Below are 21,896 nucleotides of genomic sequence, written 5' to 3'. Positions count from 1 at the left end.
AGAAGAGCGAGTTTGAGAGATATGAAAAATGACAATCACATTGGCAACAGGAAAGGGAAATAAGCAGACAAAGACACATGAGTGAAGAAGGCAGAGGTGAAAAATAATAACAGAAAGAAAGGGAAGAGGGTTACCAAAGAAGGACATTCAGGGGAGGAAAATGAGAGAGAAAGAGAGGCACATAATAACAGCAGTGTGCAGAGTAATAAGTCACATTGGTGGTGGTAGTGAGTCCTGTAAAGGGTGAAAGGATTGAAAGTGGATGTATTTGGAGATGGAGAAAGCAGAACAGAAGAGCATTGCTCAAAGGCTAATTATAGAAAGCCATTGATGGACTGAGATGAAAAGACCCTCAGTGCCGCTGACACGTTCACTTTGCTTTCAGAGGCTAATTAGAGAGGATTAAATGGAGGGAAAATGTATTACTTAATGCTTGACTTAATGTACCAAGGGCATTGTTATCAAATGGCTGTAATTAAAACGGACGCAAAAGGGTTCTTCACACCAACACATTCCGTTATTCAGCTGTCTCTTAACAACCAGATGATCAGAGATCCCACCTTTGCTCCACATCTAGCGGGAGAAGATAACGGGATTATGTGACGAACCGTGTCCGTCTCCAATTTGGCAGTTAGAGAGAGAGATTGGGCATCCAATGAATTTGGTAGTGCTGGAGGAGGATAGGCATCTGAAAGATGTGGGCAGAAGATAAGCAAAGCCAGGTTGAACTAATACAGCATTAGAGGCTGTTGGGAAACACATAATTGCAGTGGCGGTATATTGCTACTGTTCCAAAATTTTGTAAACTGACTACCTAGACATTAAGCACCACAGGTGCATTCGCAATGCAAAGGATGTTTCCAATGTTATGCTGCCTATCTAAAGCCGCTTTTCCACCATCGGGCCGAATGGTTCTCGTTGCAAAAGTGTCGTTCCGGGCCAGTTAGCAAGGTTAACGTTTCTTAATCCACTGTTGTGCTTGAATGTAAATAACAAATACAGCAGTTGACGACAGCAAGAGAGGTAAACATTGGAGCGATATGGAGGATAGTTCCAGTTTAAGGAGTGCTTTCCCCCCTGGTTTTACTCTGCTAAAGCACAGAAAAGACATGTCCAATGTTGCAAAAGAGGAACGCAAAGAGAAAAAGGCGAGAGGTCATCAAAAAAATACACCAAACATACACTTTTATATTCTTTATTTTATTAACTTCAGCATAGCGAACTCTGCCAGCTACAGTACTTAGAAACAAATGAGTAACCTTGGTGTTGGTAAATGGACAATTGTGGATCGCAGTGTCCTAAAGTCATTCCAACAGCACAGTTGAGCACGGTTTGCTAACCATGCAGAGAAATCCGGGCAGAGAACAGTTTGTAATCATGCTATGCTGAACCGTGTTTAAGTGAAAATACTACTTGAACCGTTCCTAACCGTGCTAATAATCGTTTGGCCCAATGTTGGAAAAGCAGCTTACTATACCTTATTTTGGCAGAACTTTTAAGGCTAGGGTATGCTTTGTTTTTTTTATGTGAAATTTTGACACGTGAACTCACTGTCAAAGTAAACTCTTTTAACCGTGACCCTATACTGGCGTGTTCAACACATATGCACTGCAACTGCTTTGTGATAATCTTGCACCTACAATGCAGAAGTGTAAACTGTCCACATGTCATGTAGAAAAACTAGGCTGCGTGTGTACTGTGCTTACAATTACATTTTGATCTATATCATGGTTTGCACTCTCAAAGCATATCAGTGAGCTCAGTGTAAAAAAAAAATCATCCAAGATGGAGGTTGAGACTTATTAATATATGATTGTAAATTGGAGTCAACAATTTTTATTGATACTTTTCAGTATTGAATACATTTTTGATTAAATACTGAAAAGTATCAATAAAAATTGCTGACTCCAATTAAAACCTTACCATTTCATCCAATAAACGTGTGATGTATGTTCATGCTTATTAGAGTATCGCTTAGCAATGTGCTAACTTAAAACTGTTGAAATCAATTGTGTGTTGAGTCTCCTGTGCACTTCGCATGAAGTGTTGCTAGCTATGTGGAGCCCTCAAAATCGGTCACTTATGGGATTCCATGACATTTGGGTTTCTGCCTTATAAGGTGGCTGCCTATTTTACAGTTTTTAGAGAATGTGAAATAGAGGGAGGGAGAGAGAGAGCGAGCAGCAGCAGTTTTTATTGATTGGCTCATCTCATCAAGTTGCTGCCCTGAGAAACAGTTCGGTTCACCTTCCACAACATGGCAGGCAGCTATATCGACCTGTGCTGCCCAGGGGTGCTGACAGTAAAGAAAGCAGCACCCATTCACACACTGAACTGTATCTATTGTCAGAGGACACTTGCCCGTTATCATTGATTTACTCTGGGGGGGGAAAAAAACAAACAAACAGTAAGGGCTGCAGAGAGGATGGAGGCGTTCTTACACATGTTCAGGTACATGGGTGGCTTCAGCTATGAGAGGAGTAAATACGACAACAATTCGACAGGGAGAGGTTAGTACAAGTAACTCATCTCACCGGCAGGTATGAAATATTTATTTTCATTAATGAGAAGGGTGTTAAATTACCTCCTTCATTAACCGAGTGGATCTCCTGCCCAGTCCTATCTGATAATATCCTCTCAAATATCTGAAAACTCACTGACAGTGATCGTTATCATTGTTTTTTAATAACTAAGGTTGCACATGAGAAGACGTGCAAATCAAACCTGGTAAATGGATGATTACATTTGCATAAATTTGCATGCTAGTGAGCGCCCTTGCCACATCTGAGAATCTCAGACACAGAGCGTTGAGAACCATGAATGGTGGGCAAACAGGGACCTTGCTTTAAATTTATGGCAAAGAGGGCAGGTATGTGCGTGAGTATGTGTGTGTTTAACAGCCAAGAGTTCTCATGACAGCAAAACAGACACTGATAAACCACAGTGATCATTTTACACTATCCCATGATTCTCTCTCCTGAGCAGCCACAGTCCTGTCTCTCTAACAGCACTTTTGTGACAAGCAGAACCTGAAATAATCTGGAAGAACAGCTGGCAGACTCACATTTGGCTCTGTACCAGCACAATCAGGAAGTCAATTGGGGTTATAGGAATAGTAATAAAAAAATGACACTGTTTCACCATGACGAAATTGGCTGCTGACACACTGAGTTGATTTCATTGCTCCCTCATGTGCTCCGCTGCTATTGTTCCCATATTGAAACTCAACTTTTGACTTGACTTGTCCCCATAAATATTTTTCATAGCTTGTCAAATTTAAGAAGTTTACATGCTTCTGCAACATTTTCTTAGTCTGCTTGATCAGCCTTTTATGTGTTTTATGCCACCCTAAGAGAATGTGGATGCACTTCTTGTGCTTGTACTTCTGTGTGAACACTGACTGGCAATCTGGAATGATGTATACCTGAGTCATCAGAGTCCTTGCTCTCCGGAGCATCTTCCATGTCATCATCCGACATCTCCATTTCCTCCTCTCTTCGAATTCCCATCAGCTCTTCATTGTGGATGTTTCTGATCTCCTGCGAATGACAGAAACAGAGCATTTAATCAGAACTACTAATTGATGAACTCTCTCACAGTGATTAAAACCAGAAATATGTGGGAAGAAAATAAGCCTTGAAATCCAGTCGGACAGATTGTAAAATATTAGAATTGTCCTCAAGACCCATTAGAGCACGAGCCTAGCTCCAGCGGTATCCACACACAGAGACAACTGATGTTGGCTGACCTTGTCAAAGCACATATTCAGTGGACAAACATTGCACAGGGACTTCTTAATGTGTTATAATGGCTGCCAGCAGAGCTTGAATGTTGCAGGATGTGATTGCACAGCCACCACAGATCTGAAGGGCTGAGCAGGGGCAAATGAAGCAGATGTCTGGGCATGGGTGCTACCCTGTTGCCGTTCCTGATGGGGGAGCTCTCCAGTTAATGAGGCATGCACACAGAAGAGGGATGCGGCTGTGCAAAGGCACAACATGACCACCACAGGGAGAGAAACTCGCTCCCTGACAACAAACAAAAGGCCCAGCATAATCATAGCCATCTGTCTAGCACAACACCACATGATCTCACTGTGAATTACAGAGGTCGAGCAGGTAGTGCAAAAGCAAACAGGCCCATCTGCCCAATAATGGAAGTGAGATGATTTGGGCAACTGCAGAAAGGCAACTAGCTCTGTTTGAAGTTGCCTCTGGAACAACCCAAGTTTATACTTTTCTACAAACTTTAACACAGGAAGCCTTGCTACCCACAGTAAAAAAAGGACTGTATTTGAATTCAGGTCGTCTAGGCAACTGCAAATAGCTAACTGGTGTATCGTTTGAAATAACAATCAGCCTATAGTCCCAAACCGAGCACAACTTGATATATTGATTGGATGAAACATTGCTCTATCAAAACCAACACTTACCAAAGCTTTGTTTACTCAAGAAATGTCCAGGGTAAACTTGTAGGAGAGTCCAAGGAAATGAGAAAGAAAATCCCCTAAATTCCACCAAGCCTGAGCATAGCTTTGGGTCAACAAATCAAGCAAAACCAGCATTTTACTGTCAAATTTATGAGAGAAGCACACAGATGGTCCAAACAGCTCCAAGGGTGAGTGAGGCAGAGTAAAAAGAGATTTTAAACAGTGTGTTACCCATAGGCGGGTGTGTTACCCACGGGTGATTTTTACTTTTAAATGTCCTCCAACATGATTCAAATGGTATGTTCTTTATTAGAATGAAAGGCAAACTGTTTAGAGAAATCAAGTTATTTTTCATTATAGGAAACAAAGGCATGCAAGAAAAATTTATAAATGCACCACAGGGAGAAGTTGTCAGTGTAAATGTAAAATGTATTAAAATCTGATAAACCCAGATGTTCAGAAATAACATAATAAGAAAACTGAAAAAGAATTCTTAGCCAGCGTAAATATTAATTTTATCTAAACCAAGTCTATCTAGAAATCAATATCTATAAATTATCAAGTTTATCTAGAATGTACTCATTGTATATCAAACAATGTGTCTGTATATTCATAAACCTCTGCAGATAGAGATGTGGCCTCTATCAGATATGTGCTGTAGTAAAGACACTTCCAATCGATCTCTCGATATAAAAAAACAATCAGAAAAAACACCCAGCCATAGTGCATTGAGCCAAGAGGATATTAAATGGATTATTTGAACTTACAAAACATTTGTACCTTTAATAATTAAATTGAATGATTATTGAATGTAAAAAAGAATGACTGTGGCAGTATTCTTTATTCACATGTCTAAATTTTGTCAATCCAATTAAATCATGTTTTGCTATAGGTGGTGTCCCATGGCTGCTTCGGATCATGCTCAGGGGAAAGGTCGAGCACCCAAGGGAAAGTGCAATTGTAAGCTCATTAATATAATCAACTTATGTGCAGTTTATGCGGAACAGTCAATTGGTTATTTTCATAGTGTAATACAGAAAATATATGTTTTTGTTTGATCAGTCGCTGTTCATTTCCTTTGGTGCTGAAAAGTGTTTGACAGGTTGTGCGACCTCTTTACACTCTTTTCATCAAGTTTAAAGAAAGTAGTGGCTTATTATCTTATTGTCTCAGTAGTTTCAGTTTGAAGCTGGTTTTACATGGTTCCTCGGTAGCCACGGGTTCTGTATTAATTTTCAGTGGGTGAAAGGCAGCAGGCGGCTGAAAGGATCAAGGCGGCAGCACTTGTCAAGCTCATTTATGAGACATCAGCCGCTTTGCCTTGCACAACTGCTTACGGCAAAATATTTTATATTTTTGCAGCTGTTGCGTGTCATTGACAACACAGATATGACTTTAATCAGCCAGCGTTTAGCTTTTATTTAGTAACCTTCTTTAAGAACAGTCTGACCGATCGCTCCCTATTACCTATATAGGGCATTGTGTGGCAATAATATACGGAACAGTGAACGAGTAAGCGATTTCATGACAACTTTCGGAACGAATTAGAATGTTAATGTGGGTATGACACATTGATAGGATATTGATCTTGGCAGACTATATCTGCTACTCTGCTGCAGAGCAAGTATGGAGACCTGCTACTGCTAGAACAAAAACAAACATATTGAGTTAAAGGTGCTGTAAGCAATTTTAGCATTATGAAGCTTATACTTGACTGAGCCGTTGAATTAGCCATGCCCCCTCATTCCAAAACGCCGCCCTCCAAAGATAATTTTGAGACCAAAACCAAGCAAAAGAGCAGCATTGTTTGTTCCTGTGGCTGTCAAATTCAACAGTGGCACAATAGTGCCCTCAACTGACAAACATTATGAATCATAGCCTCAATGATTCACTTAAAATAAAGCACTATGTGAAGGAGCAGAATAATTGATAGGTGAAAATCATCAATGTTCACGGTACACGGACACATTTTTGTTTGCTGTTTACAAAGTCTACAGCTGTCAGCTATCTCAGGACACTTATTTCATTAATATCTTTAAGGGAGTAGGACATTTTTTTGCATTCTTTTCCATGAATAAAATAGCTCACAGCACTTTTAAACAAATTGACATGCTGCTGCTGCACAATTACAAAAACACAAGACATGCTGCATCAAACATGTATGACATGCTGCTGCAAAATTAGACATAAATACAGTCCCCCAGCAAAGCAGGAAAGCTGCACAAACACCAAACACAACCCCCCCAAACAAGCAGATCTACCACCAAGACTTGTGTACTGCTGCTGCTCTGAAAAGCCATGTGCTCCAAGTGTTTGCTAGCTAGGTGTGCCTTAGGCTGCTTGGCCGAAAGGCACAAAGCTTATGAACTTTATCTCTATTTGTGCCTGGTCCTGTTTGGCCAAGTGACCTGACTCATAATGTATACCTGGACCAGGAAAGCCCAGAGCTCATTTAACTTGTGACTTAGCCTAGCTAACTGTGGATTTAGTTAAATGAATGACCTAAGATACGAATGTGTGCCACGCCAGATTTGGCGAAGGTTTACCTTGTTAAAGATGAGCTTCTATGTGTCGTGGCCAAAAGCAGAAGAAACAGCCTCAGCAACCACCTGAGCAAATAGCATTTTCAGAGGAATCTCTCGCAGTGTGCTGCAGTGAAACCGGCATACTTGCAAACTGAGAAAATGTAAATGTTAGGCAAAGAGAGAGTATGCAAGTTGATTGGCTTGTTGATATGGGTTGATCAGCTTATGCCATGTGATCTGATTGGATTGGTGCATCACACTTAAGAAAGCTGATAGGCTAAGCTTGCACCATTCAGAGTTTTATGCCTGAACTGTATTTCCATTTCTTCAATTTTATAGAGAAATAACACAGTCATGGAAAACTCATACGACTACAATATTAACAGCAATCTGTTCATTCAGAGATAAGATACACGTATTTACTTTCTATTGAGCTTGGAGCATTGAGGGGCTGCGTTGACTGAACCTGGCGCTTCCTCAAAAACAAATAGGTGTATAATGCCCATGGTGCTACTGTACCTATTAACCATCACATGCTCCAAATCGAACACCCTTAAACAAACCACATTCTGGTTTGACGCAAGCTCCACCTACAGCACTAAATGTTAAAATGTCACTAATGGGCTCCTTAAAACACAAACTTTTAAAATCTAAGGTTGAAAGGCTTATTTGAAAGTGTGGTATATCCCTGAAGCTCTGCATTGCCATACTAGAAGGATTCAGACAGTTTTGAGTTTGATTCTTCTCAATACATAATGTAAAAGTTTAGAGAGGCCTGCTAACTCACTCTTTTTTTTTTCAAATGAAGCTTCAGGCCTCCGCGACAGCATTGAGACTGCTCCCCGTCTCAGCCACAGTGAAGCTACATGCACAATGCCACCCCGGGTGCAAGAAGAGTCCCATACTTGAGACTAAATATATTCAACTTAAGTCAAACGGTCAGAACAAAAAACTAGAAAGGAGACTAGGGGCAAAACACAGGACACGTGTGTACATCAGCTTACAAAACCGAGCTAGGCTTATTGGGTTTTTGTACATTCATTCTTGCTGTCTGACGGGAGAAATGAAAACAGAGAAACACAAAAGATAGAACTCAAAGGCATTAATTATGGCACAATTAATAAGCCCCTTTCAAAGCTGAGGTACAGGGTAGGTGCTGAAGAAACTATGTAACTGATTCATTTGGAGACTCCAAATATAATAAAATGACTTTTCAAATTTCAAATAGGGCAGCCAATCAAGATTTTCTTGGAACGATTAAGTATTCATTAGTTAACTAATTTAAAGCCCAGATGGGCAGTGATAACAAATAGTCTAAATGTGCTTCACAATGGCTTGTAAATGGAAGGACGTGACCACTACTTCTTATGTAAAAAAAATCTCTGCATGGCTGATGACTGAATTTCTGCTTGTCTGGCCAGTTTGGGCTGTCCATTAGAAATAAATGAAATCAAATGGATTATTACTGAGATATTTAATGAATATTACAATTTTAGCATTTTAATTTGGGAGATGAAGCAAATCAAGTTTTAAACACCTACCTTAAAATGTGAGGAGTCACTTTCGGCTCAGCATTTACCTGCATCTTATTGCTGTTCAAATATATTAAAGCCAACATGAAACAGCATTAACAACTCATTTCACTTCATTAATGTGACATTTCTTTAGTCACATTGTGTTAACTATTGGGAAATTGAAAAAGGCTACATTACTTGCAACAGTAAAGGCTAAAAGAATGACTAAATAGCTATTTGGCTATCAGCTAACAATATTTTTTCCCACACACATGGCTTAGATGATGTCAGCCGAAAAGAACAGTCATTTCAGAGAGAGAGAGAGAGCAAGTAAATTTTGCTAAATGATTACAAGGACAATTTTTGTGTGTTTTTTTGGAACAATGTCCACTGATGTATCATTAGTAAATGTTGCAATATATTATGAAATAGCGTCAATTTTTATTTCATGTTGACTTTAAAGTAATGGGAATTGCTACAACCTGAACTCCAGTCTTCACCTGATTCCATAATCATTTGCTGAGCAGGAGTTCTAAGATTAGAATCAGCTTTATTAGATGTAAACCATATCAACCCTCTGATCCATGTAAAATGTTTTAAGGCTGCCTGCAATGAAAATTAAGGTGCTAGTTTTCTGGGTTTTGTGAAGGGAAGAGACGAGAAAACTTTAATTTTAAACAAAAGGGGATACAACGAAGGAGGAGGAGATGATGATGATGATGATGATGATGGAGGAGGAGGAGGAAGAGGAAGAAGAAGAAGAAGAAGAAGAAGAAGAAGAAGAAGAGGAGGAGGAGGTGGTAACAAAATTCCACAGCAGTATGCTTGCAACTAACACACTACATCCAAACAAGAACCGACCAGGAACAAAGAACAAGAGGGTATATGTACACATGGGCTAACAAGAAGACAAGTAACACCTGGGACACAATTAGGGCAATGGACAAGAAGACAGACATAACAGAGGAAGATACAGAACTTCATAATAAGAGTCCTTGGGTAAAACATAAGAACGATGTGACGTGACTAATTAAATACCAAATTGGGTCTATGTGCACTAAAAATCAAAGAGATATCTCAAATAACCATAGAAACAAAGAAAGGGGGAAAAAAATCACTTCGACACAAACTTGTACAGTTTCACTAATGAATTACAGTTTCAGCTTCAAGCCTCTATTTTCCATAAGTATTTTTCTCTTGTATTGAGCTTTGGTATACAATATACATTTATTTATTTGGAAGACACTTTTATCTAAAACACATTTATACTCCAGAGACCCCCGCGTGCCTGCTGAATGCATTTTCCGTTTCCCTTTTTGATTTGTAACTAGTAGCACCTGATAAACAAGCCAAATAATAATAATAATGAAAATAAATAAAAAATGCAAATTGAGCTAATAGTTTTCCCAAAACTACATTTCCACATATGTGGACAGCGAGACGAAGTTTTAAATAGCAAGCTATAGAAAGTCAGATGTTTTCAATCAAATTGTTTATGTTTCCAGGAGTGTTGGTGATTCGTGTATTTGAGACATAACAGAAATTACAGCTGATTTTCTGTAAAGTTGAATAAATAATTATAATTGTATAAGCATCAGCCAACCATGTTAAAATATAATGTAGCATTATACAATTCTGAATCTATGTACAAATTACCATTGTCCCATGTCTGCCAGAAATGTTGAGTGGTCCAAACATCATCGTCAGCTTGAAACTGAATGTTTGGTTGGATTTCAGGATTGAATACTGCATAGGAAAGCTATAGGATGCTCCTTTGCTCCTTATTTGTGATTGACTTAACCTCCAGTGTGCAGTCTGTCTTCGCTGGTCTCAGAACTGTTTGAAATGCACCTTATTTTCATCTTAACTCCATCTAAAGCCTCTGAAAGCAAAAATGTTCAGCTTTGGGATGAACCCATTTATTTTCAATGTGAAAATGCAGAGTAAATAATGTATATAGTAATTAATTAACTAATGTTAATTAATAGAATCGTATTGCTCAGTGATAACAAAATGAATCATAACAAAATGTATATATATATATATAAATAAAAAAATCAAGCTAAATGACCCACAGATGTGTTTAAAGTAACAACAATTTTTTTTCTACTTTTGAGGAAATGCAGTGCCAGTTTCCACATTTGTGGACATCATGTTTAACCCTTTAAAAGACAGTCTATTATCTTGTGAACAGTATTTGCCCAGTTTGTATTCATTTACATTATGCGTTGTGTATAGCAAAGCAAAATACAACGTCAACGCATGTGGACGCGGGGTCGCACAAAGTTACGGAATACATTTTTCAGTATGTATGTTCCCTGGAAATCTAACCCACAACCTTGTGTTTTTGTGCTCTGCCAGTTGGGCTACAGGAATTAAAGGGCATAACTGTAATCTATATTTTCTGTTAAGAATCACTCAATGTTACCTGCCAGATGGCTGTCAGCTGCTGAGAAATCTTACGACCAGAAAAATCTGAATGTTTTCATTATCATACTTCCCTGGCTACAACGAACATCCACATCAAAGAAAATAAATTGACTTCTGTTAAGGGATAAATTGGGTGCTTGCAGGGAAGGGAAAATGGACAGAGGAAAGCATAACAACTGCATAATTATTTTTTGTAGATGTGAAGCATGAACATATTTACATAGAGAAATTAAAACACCAACCTCTGCTTGCTTTCGCCACATGTCCAGGTTCTTGCGTTGAGCTTTGGAGAAATGGTCCCATGCCTTTTGTTTGGAAGCAGCGTGGAATACAGACACAATCTGCTCAACTGTGGCAGGGGATGCAGGGGCCAGTTTGGGGCGTCCAAAGAAAGAAAGAGAGAGAGGGGCGATTGGGAAGGTGCAGAGGAGTGAAAAAACTTGTGTCAGGTTGGAAGTGATGTTTTTTCCCCTTCCCCCCTCTATACAGTACACGGGGGATTCTTACAAAACCTGACAAGAAAATGTCCAGATCATATTTAACCCTAATATAAAATAAATTCAAAATTGCATTTTGCAGAAAGAAAATGAAGCCTACAGTATATTTAGGCCCATTAAGATATTTTGCATTGTGACAATATTTTCAGGACACTTAAGCACATTTTAGCTCCCAGATTCTCATTACCGTAACTAATTTTGATGTTTTACTTTTGTTATTCAACAGTATAATATAAAATTACTCGTTTTATTACTTGTAGTTCTACTAACATTGTTTACCCTTTGACTTGTCTGTGTGACTTGCAGTACATTGGTAAATCCAATAGATGACTCCGCACCTGCAATAACTAACATCGTAATTCCATCTACAGAGGTGACCCAAAATCTCCGGTTGCCAGACGTTTTAAGGAAGACAATCACCCTGTCCACACTCTCTCTTTTAGTGGTACTGATAGAGTTAACTTGTCCCGCAGGTACTTTAATCTGGAACAAAGATTACTGCAGTGTGAAAGTCGATGGATTTTTTTTGTTAAAACGGAACAACCTCTTGGCCTTAATGAGACCTTAAATCTTTCCTGTTTTCTGTAGGTGTCATTCCATCCACCTGTTGTTGTTGCTGTTGTGTATACAATGGATTACTTTTGTTACTATACATGGTTAATCTTCAGTAAAAACAAAATTTGTTTAGTTTTTTTACAACTTTTATGGCCTGGTGTGCGGAACCCGTTTTGCCTTCTTTGATTTACTTTTATTATAACCATTGTTTTCTATAATGATTCTCATTACCATAATTACAATAAAAAGTATGTTGAACATTGATTTTTTAAAATTGAAATCACCAAAAATAAAAGGCAGTACCAAAGGAGTTCTACTATGATGTATAAATACTTTAAAATGTAAATAATATTTCAAAATGAGAACATCATAACAACCCTTTGTTCCTCGCATTGCAGTAAAGTGTGTAAATATCGTGAAAAAAACTATTCACAATGCAAAAAAAAAAAACCTCAATGACCCTAAAATAGGCTTTATTGTCTATATACAAAATTGAATTTATTTTGGTTTGTTTCTTTTGGTTTTGGAGTAAAATAGGACCAGCACATTTGACAGTTTTCGGGAGAATCCCCTACAAACACTGGTCTGGGGTGACTTGGCTACAGGGATAAGATCTGAATGAGATCTTGAGTGTGACAAATCATGATCACCCTGTCCAGCACTATCCATATGCATGTTGTTTCGACTCTCTTGGGAAAGTTAATCAGTAGCAAAGTGAATTTTCTAGCTTTACCTGAGAACAACTTTTCAATTCAATGTTTCTTCCTATGTCAATTACCACAACACCTCTCTCCTTTATTGACTGGATAGTCAAAGGACCCATGCATTTTGTACATTGGGTGAAAGCCTAATGAGATGAATGTTTAATCTATGACAGGCTGAGCTCATTACTTCACTGTGTATAGATAAGAGAGGATGTCTAACTTAAGTAAACGTATTAGAGCAAACCTGTTTTGAATTAAGAGACAAGGTAGTCCATCAACTATTTTTGAGGGCTTGAGTGCTTTGGATGTTTCGAGGTACATGCCATTAATTTCCTGTTAGAATTAAAGACAGGAGGAAGACTGAGGTCTAAAAAAGAACAGCTGTTGAGAATCACAGCTGCTGATGAAATATGGTGCTCTGACACCTTTGACTCCATAAAAACCTTCAATTATTCTAAACCAATCTTTGTTTCCTGTACTTTTTAGAGAAATCTGGGAACTGACATCAAAACATCCATCAGTCTAAGTGATGTAATAGCACTGTGATACAGAAACTTATGGTGTCAACATCTTGATGGATGCAAGACATCCTTACTGATGGTGCAATGTATGACCAATGCAGATACAATTAAAGATATCCTTCTCTCTTCTCCTTCCTCTTCCTCCCTAAGAGGGAGTTAATAACCCTGGGGAGTCAGTAAGCCTGCCAAACCTATGCAGCAAAGACATGCTCCAGAGAGAGATCAATTACCAGATCAATTGTGACTTCAGCATCCTTTAATTTTAATGAAAGAGATTGATGGCAAACGTCTAAAGCCTGTGCCTTAGTGTATGCATGTGCATCTAAAAGCATGCAGGTGGATGTACATGTGTGCAGGTGTTTAAAAGTGCAGTGAGTGATTTGTCTGATGTGCGGCAACATTGTCATAGTGCTGAATTACACAACAGTCAACACAACAGTGTCAGTAGTGGAAATAAGTTTTGCCTGTTCACCACTGACATAAACACACTAAATCACCAATTATGTATAGTAATTGTGTAGTAATAGTATAACTTGCATCTAAGGCCTGAAACATAAGCTGCTTTTCCACCATCCGGCTAAATGGTTCTCGTTGCAGAACTATGCTGTTCTGTACCGATCCTTACATGTTGGCAAGGTTTTATTTCCTTATCCGCTGTGGTGCTGCAAAATCAGGATTATAAATGAGTTGCCACGTACCAAAGCGTGCCACCACCAGCAAAGTTGTGCAAGGTTCGCTAGCCATATTCAAGAGGAAATGCTACTGGAACCGTTACTGTGCTCAGAACCATTTGCCACGACAGTGGATACTTTACACAAGTAAACAAATCAAGCTCGATTTCATCCATTGTAGAATTTTGAAATGCATTAGAATGCAATTCTTAACACACTACAGCCGTTACATTCTCAGCACTGACACAATGGCCGTTATAGCCAGCATTTGCATTAAATCTCCACTTCTACGGTCATTTTTCTTTTTCAGTTTGACAACTATCAAGGCAGAGATATAGCTTGAAGAGAATCTTGTCAAGCAAGTTAGTTCAAGTTAGAACACTCGACATGTTAAAACTAGCCAAAAAGCTATCTGAATAATTACATAATCTGTTACAGACATTTGAAAGTATTTGTATCGCCCTCTTGAGTAATGGGGTGTTACCACTACAACAATGCCAAGCATTCATGGCAGCATTTGTGTACATGTTTTTGTCCTTTCTCTATATTTACACTCACTGAGAACTTTATTAGAAACACTATGGTCCTAATAAATTGCCTGACGTGGTCTTATGCTGTTGTAGCCCATCCACCTCATGGTTCGACGTGTTGCTATTCTGCTCACTACAATTGTACAGAGTGGTTATCCGAGTTACCGTAGCCTTCTGTCAGCTCGAATCAGTCTGGTCATTCTCTGATGACCTCTCATCAGCAAGGCATTTCTGTCCATAGAAATGTTTTTGGAACCATTCTGAGAATGTGTGTGAAAATCCCAGGAGATCAGCAGTTACAGAAATACTCAAACCAGCCCGTCTGGCACCAACAATCATGCCACGGACGAAATAACTGAGAACACATTTTTCCCCATTCTGATGGTTGAGGTGAACATTAACTGAGGCTCCTGACCCGTATCTGCATTATCTCATGCATTGCACTACTGCCACACAATTGGCTGATTAGATAATCGCATGAATAAGTGGGTGTACAGGTGTTCCTAATAAAGTGCTCAGTGAGTTTATATCTCTCCAATTTTCTAACAAATACTGTAGCAAGAAGAAAACACATTCCTTACCTTTCCAATTTTAAGCATGTCTTTTACTGTATGACTCTAATTTTTGCATATTAATAAACTAAAACATGCAAATGGCAGGTTATTGGTGAGAGGTTTACAGATACATGTTTTCACCTTTCCTACAAACCATCCATTAGCTGGGGAAAATATAGATTTAGTTTATCTTATGACAGCCCCTGTTCTGTAGCCTCAATATCAGGATCCACCATCTTTACCAGCTGAAATAGTCTTATACCCAAAATTCCCACATCACCATCTGTCACTGTGAAGACCTGCTGCTCTATCATCCTGTAGGGCTGCAACCTCAGTAAGCTTTTAGCTGTATATTGTATTTCATTATTTATTTTGCTGTGTGTTCTGTGTATGTTCAGATAAGACAGATGCTGTGCTGTCACGATGCTTTCTCTCCTCTTTGTGAGGGACTGTTCCGCTACACATGTTTGCCATCATGACAAATCTGACATTACAGTTGTGCCAGATATCTACAGTTTTTTTGACAGTATTGTATCAAAGGACTACTGTCTGCTGCTTGTAGATAAACAGGCGGACAGTGCTAAATACCTGGAGAAGCCACTAGAAGGTAATTTTTATGCGAAATGACCTTTCAGATGAAACATCTGTAAAACAAATAGCTACTTTTCCTGATGGAAGATACATTTGATAGATACCCCAAACAGGCTTGGTAACAAATCGGTATTGTTATGTATTGCCACAAGCAGGTTACAATAACCTGACAGGTTTCAGATGGTAAGATCTATAAGGAAAAAATGTAAACCAAATAGAAAAGGCATATATTGGCAGAGGAAGCCTGTATCTCATGGAAGGTGATGTTTTGTCTCTTGTGAAATCCACAACCATGGATTTCAACTTGCCACTAGAGAAGAGGTGTATTTATAAATACATATGTGTCTGTTGTTGGCTGCTGCTGCCTGTAAATCTGCCCTGAGGGTTCTCAATCTCTTTCCGACAACAGGATGGGTGCTACTAAATGGCGCAACATGATGACAGATAAAATTCAGTGTCTCTTCATTCTTCACAGAGTGAGAGGATACCCAAGAATATCCTAAGAGAGTTGGACAGAGAAACTTGCCATACATTTGAATCTTTCCATTGAATTTGGAATTTATTACACCACAGAGAAGTTTTGATAAAAAAAAAAACGGCTAAAATAAGCAAAATTCCTGCATGAGATGTCTCCACAATATTCAATGATATCTGTGACGAGGCAGGCGAGGAATGAGGATCTAAATTCAGCTTTTAATGAAGCAAAAGATAAACAAATAACTCAGAATATATTAAAACAAAACACAGGGAACCACGCACAGAACATGACAAAACATGTGAAGACTGACAAAGAAACAAGGGGAAACAAGGGCTTAAATACACATGGGAAAACAAGGGAATGAGGAACACCTGTGGAAACAATCAGGGGAAAACACATTTACATTTACATTTATGCATTTGGCATAAATGTAAATGTAATTTGGCATAAATGTAAGTGCACTGTAAGTCGCTTTATCCAAAGCGACTTACAGTGCACTTATTACAGGGACAATCCCCCCGGAGCAACCTGGAGTTAAGTGCCTTGCTCAAGGGCCCAACAGTGGCATCTTGGTGGTGCTGGGGCTTGAACCCCCGACCTTCTGGTCAGTAACCCTGAGCCTCAACCACTGAGCCACCACTGCCCCCAAAACACATCATTAAACACATCACATCATTAAAAGAAACTACAAAGGTCTACAAAACTAACAGGAAACAGGAACGGGGAACTACAAAATATTTAAAAATAAAAGCCAAAGAACAGAAACAGGGAACACGTGACAGAGCCCCCCTTTAAGGAGCGGACTCCAGATGCTCCATAATGATAATGGGATGTGAGGGGAAGGGGTTGCACAGGCAGTTCAGGGGCACAAAGGGCAAGGGGAGCAGAGTAACAAGGCAAATTCAGGGAGGCTTGAGACTAATGCAGAGCCGGAGGGCTCAGAGGACCAAGCTGCAGCCAGAGGTTCAGAGGGCTGAGGTTCAGCTGGAGACCAAACAGGCCAGAACAGATCAGGCGGATGGCCAGAAGACCAGAGCAGATCAGGCGGATGGCCAGAAGACCAGAGCAGATCAGGCAGATGACTAGGAGACCAAGAAGACCAGAGCAGATTAGGCGGACGGCCAGGAGACTAAGGAGACCACCTCAGGGTAGAGACTGGGTCAGGAGTCCTGGGAGGTGGCCAAAGGGCAGGGACTGGGCCAGGAGGCCTGGGAGGCACTGGAGGTGGGGTGGGCAAAACCGCTGTAAGAGGAGTCTCTGGAAAGTTTGATGGAACCGCTGAAGGGAGCAGGCAGAGACACTTGAGGAGGAGTCTCTGGAGGAGCTGGTGGTGCCGTTGGAGGAAGAGTCTCTGGAGGAGCGTGCGGAGCCACTGGAGGAGGAGACTCTAGGGGAGCGGGCAGAGCCATGGAAGACTCTGTGGGTGGAGCCGGGAGAGGCTAAAAGGGCGGAGCCATGGAAGGCAGAGCCGTGGGAGGCTCAAGGGGCAAAGCAATGGAAGTTGGAGCAGTGTAAGGCTCAAGGGACGAAGCCATGGAAGGCGGAGCCGTGGGAGGCTCAAGGGATGAAGCCATGGAAGGCGGATCCGTGGGAAGCTTGAGGAGCGAAGCCATGGAAGGAGGAGTCATGGGAGGCTCGAGGGGCGAACACTGGCAGAGAATCGGTAACGACCTCAGTGGTCGTAAGCATGAGTAGAGACTTGGGAACGACCTCTGTGGTTGTGAACACACGGGGGGGACAGAAGATGCATGTTTTGGCCTGGGGTTCCCATGATAATCCCATAATAAAGGATCCGCAATGTTCCAGAGCCTTCTTCACATATTCGCAGAGCATCCAGTGAGGATCAGTTGGAGGCATCAGTTCCTTCAGTGCACTATTTAGATCGGCCCGGAAGAAAACCAGCAGAGAGCGGTCTGGATAGTGCACTAAATTTGCTAGCACTAAAAACTCATGGATGTGATCCTCAACTGGACAGTCCCCTTGCTTCAGAAATAAAATTACCATCTAGATCCATATTTGGTCAGTCTTTCTGTGATGAGGCAGGCGAGGAATAAGGATCTCAATGCACAAAGACTACAAAACCAACAAGAATGGGGAACTAAAAAGGATTTCAAAATAAAAGTCAAAAGCACAGAAACAGGGAAACGTGACTATATCAATGAACAAAAATAATGAGCAGCCAAGTCTTTATAGGAAGCGTAACACTTTCTTTAAAGACTGTATACATACTGCCTTAATATGTCCTGGTGTACATAAATTAACCTTATAATCAGTTGTTTTTACTTGTAAATAATGTTAAAATACATTATAATACTTACCCATCTATATTTTTACCTTTAAAGAGTATAAAGTATTTGCATATAATTTTCTTTGAGTTATTTGTTTATTTTTTGCTTAATTAAAAGCAGCATTTAGATCCTCATTCCTCGCCTGCCTCGTCACAAATATGATTGAATATTGGAGGAATATTGCTTATTTTACCCATTATAAAACAAATATATAAAACATGATCAGCACCACATTTCAAGAGTTATATCATGTGCTATCATGTGTTGTTATAATAATGCATTTACTAATACTCTTTAAATGTGTAACTATGAAAAGGCAAGCACTATAATGTATAATAATGTAACTGTGGTTTCAATAATTATAAAAATATATAATTGATAACAATGTGTATTATAAGGCATTATGAATACCTTTATAATGCATCATAGAGTATTATACTGACATCATGGACAGTGTTACAGAGGAATTAAAGTATAATGCCTGTATGTGTGTGTAAAATATGTATGAAGGTTGCTGATTTCTTTAATCGCTTGGAAGTTGCATGTAATTAGAGGGTTTTGATTCTCTTAAAGCTGAAATAAATGTTATTATAGCAACCAGTCAACCAATTAAACTTGGAAATCTAGTTACCATTTGAGGTTACTTACTGTTAACCAGAGACTAAGTAGTTTAACAAATTCCCAGAATCAAGGTCTTGATGGCGTATCTTCTACAATATATGTAAAAAATGTCATGGCCTGTTGTTGTGCACTAATGCTGTTTATATACTCTACCTGCTTCAGCATTCAGCTCAAAAGAGGGAGAGACCTGCAGGACTTACCTTCAGTCCACAATGATCTCAGATCAAAGCATGTATCACCATAAAACCACATAATGGAAGAGCTAAAGTAAAAAAGTAATAGATTTCAAAGGGTATATAGGGAAATGTGTTTGAGCTGCTATTGAGGTCACAAGTTGGGGAGATTTTCTTTTCATCACTAAAACACCCTTTGCCATGAAATTCACAAGTTTAGCTTTCTAAATTATTATTTCTGAACACTTCCATCTGTTTTTCAACTTTTTTCAGCCAAATAATCTTTTTTTTTTCCAAGATTACATTTTTTTAACCTAAGATTTCCTATGCTGTTACCTTTCTATAAAATCCCCAGATACTTGAATCAAATGAGCACTGAACATAGTGCCTACTCATGCATAGAGAAACTATGTGTGTGTGTGTGTGTGTGTGTGTGTGTGTGTGTGTGTAAGAGTGGTAGTTCAGTTACATTTCTCTGAGCATTGGATCAATCAAGTACAAAGCACTGCTGCATTGGGTGCACTATCAAGATAGCAGGATGTAAAATGCAATCATGCGGTCGCTGACAGCACCCACTTGCTGAATGCTTCCATTGTGTCTGATACTATAAGGACTTATAGTGCTCATGTATATGACGGGAAAACAGCTCTACGTATCTCAAAGAGCTGCACATCTAGACAGCAGTTTTGGGCACAATAAGTGCATTTGGAATGTTCAGTTGACTGTAAATACGTAATTATGGTGTGAATGATCAATTATCCAATGATCCAAACAAGTGTGATGCCCAGAAAATGCTGTTTAAGTAGGTAATTTAATAGGTTGTGAAACAGACACTTACATTGCACTAAAATCCCAGAAAGGGCATTCTTGAACTTCTCCTTGGCTTCCTCCATCTCCTTTTCATGGGCAGCTTTCTCGTTCATCAGCCTACGAATGTGGCTATTGGAGGACTGGACCATGGAATAGAAGTTGTTGGCGTTCCGGCGGTTTACCTCCCCTCGTTCCACCCAGGTCAGCAGGACACGCACAGCCTCGGGAAATTTGCCATCGTCTGAGTGGAGAGAGGATAATCGGTGGGGGAGAAACAGATGGTGGGAAGGGAGCACAATGTTGGAGAGGAACACTTCTCATCTGGGACTTTCAAGTGTCAAAACTTAATAGCAGAACATATTTATTGAGCCAAAAGAGACTTAAGGACGTTTAGGAGAGGACAACAAAACAGGAAAGGACATATATGGCATGCAACAGGCAATAAACCTTGTCAAACGTAATGCATGGATCTAATTGTGTGAATTTAGCAAATGTGATAATATGGCTTAAAAATCATTTAAGAGGGGGGTGAAGTCTTATACACAGGTAATATACACAGGTGTGTGTGCTGGCAGGAGGGAAAACCAACCACCAAGCTGATTGCAACAAACTACAAAGCTTTGGCTTGCAGCTTTCAACTGGGAAAGAGATGAGAAATGGAGAAAACTGAAAATGATCATAATGAATACCACAGGGATCTCTTGTCCAGCCATCTATAATTTTTTATGGCCGTTGTGTTTAAAATTAGTAAATTGAAAAGGACGAGTAAATAAGCAAAAACAGTCCCTCTTTTAGCACAAGTTTCAGTTCTATTAAGCTGTTTGACACAGTCTTTGGCTTTAACTGTGCAACAGATAAAGAAATGTAGCGGACCACAAAGATATTGCTGTTTGTACAAAAAAATTTAAATACTGCTGTTGTGAAAGACAAATTATTATTTTGTTCTTGTTGTTCTAATCCTGCATACAAACACAGACACACACACACACACACACACAGACACAGACACACACACACACACACACACACACACACACACACACACACACACACACACACACACACACACACACACACACACACACACACACACACACAGATGTTGTGTTTCCATGTTTTATGGGGACTTTCCATAGACATAATGGTTTTTATACTGTACAAACTTTATATTCTATCCCCTAAACCTAACCCTACCCCTAAACCTAACCCTCACAGAAAACTTTCTGCATTTTTACATTTTCAAAAAACATAATTTAGTATGATTTATAAGCTGTTTTCCTCATGGGGACCGACAAAATGTCCCCACAAGGTCAAAAATTTCGGGTTTTACTATCCTTATGGGGACATTTGGTCCCCACAAAGTGATAAATACACGCTCACACACACACACACACACACACACACACACACACACACACACACACACACACACACACACGGCTATCCTTATGAGGACTCTCCACAGACATAATGATTTTTATACTGTATGAACTATAGAGCACAGAAACCTTTCTGCATTTTCACATTTTCAAAAAACATTGTTTAGTATGTTTTTTTGTTGTTGTTGATTTTCTACCCTTTTCTCCCCAATTTGGAATGACCAATTCCCAGTGTGCTCCAAGTCCTCGTGGTGGCGTAGTGACTCTGACCTCTCAGACGTGAAGGCAACTGAGATTCGATCCACACATCTTATTACGCGGCTTGTTGAGCATGTTACTGCGGAGACGTAGCACGTGTGGAGGCTTCGCTATTCTCCACGGCATCAACGCACAACTCACCATGCACCCCACTGAGACTGAGAACTACATTATAGCGACCACGAGGTGGTTACCCATGTGACTACCCTCCCTAGCAACCAGGCCAATTTGGTTGCTTAGGAGACCTGGCTGGATTCACTCAGCACACCCTGGATTTGAACTCGCGACTCCAAGGGTGGTAGTCAGCGTCAATATTCGCAGAGCTACTCAGGCCCCCATTTAGTATGTATTTTAAGCGATTTGAATTA

The 21,896-nt window shown here is 39.7% G+C and overlaps 1 protein-coding gene across 3 annotated transcripts in view; it reads right to left on the bottom strand.

Annotated features, from left to right (window-relative positions):
- Positions 1 to 21,896, bottom strand: part of LOC127659451 (ecto-NOX disulfide-thiol exchanger 2-like) — a 192,063-nt gene that overhangs the window by 22,279 nt on the left and 147,888 nt on the right. For all 3 annotated transcript variants that reach the window (XM_052149280.1, XM_052149282.1, XM_052149281.1), the window contains 3 exons: positions 19,920 to 20,132; positions 11,141 to 11,247; positions 3,425 to 3,539 (listed from right to left, as the gene is read on the bottom strand). In XM_052149280.1, coding sequence (XP_052005240.1) covers positions 3,425 to 3,539; positions 11,141 to 11,247; positions 19,920 to 20,132 — 435 coding nt within the window. The remainder of the gene's footprint in view (positions 1 to 3,424; positions 3,540 to 11,140; positions 11,248 to 19,919; positions 20,133 to 21,896) is intronic.

The sequence above is a fragment of the Xyrauchen texanus genome, chromosome 19 (genome assembly GCF_025860055.1).
Source record: "Xyrauchen texanus isolate HMW12.3.18 chromosome 19, RBS_HiC_50CHRs, whole genome shotgun sequence".
Lineage (NCBI taxonomy): Eukaryota > Metazoa > Chordata > Actinopteri > Cypriniformes > Catostomidae > Xyrauchen > Xyrauchen texanus.
The sequence above is the reverse complement of the archived record's forward strand: the minus strand, read 5'-3'. Positions and strand labels throughout refer to the sequence as shown.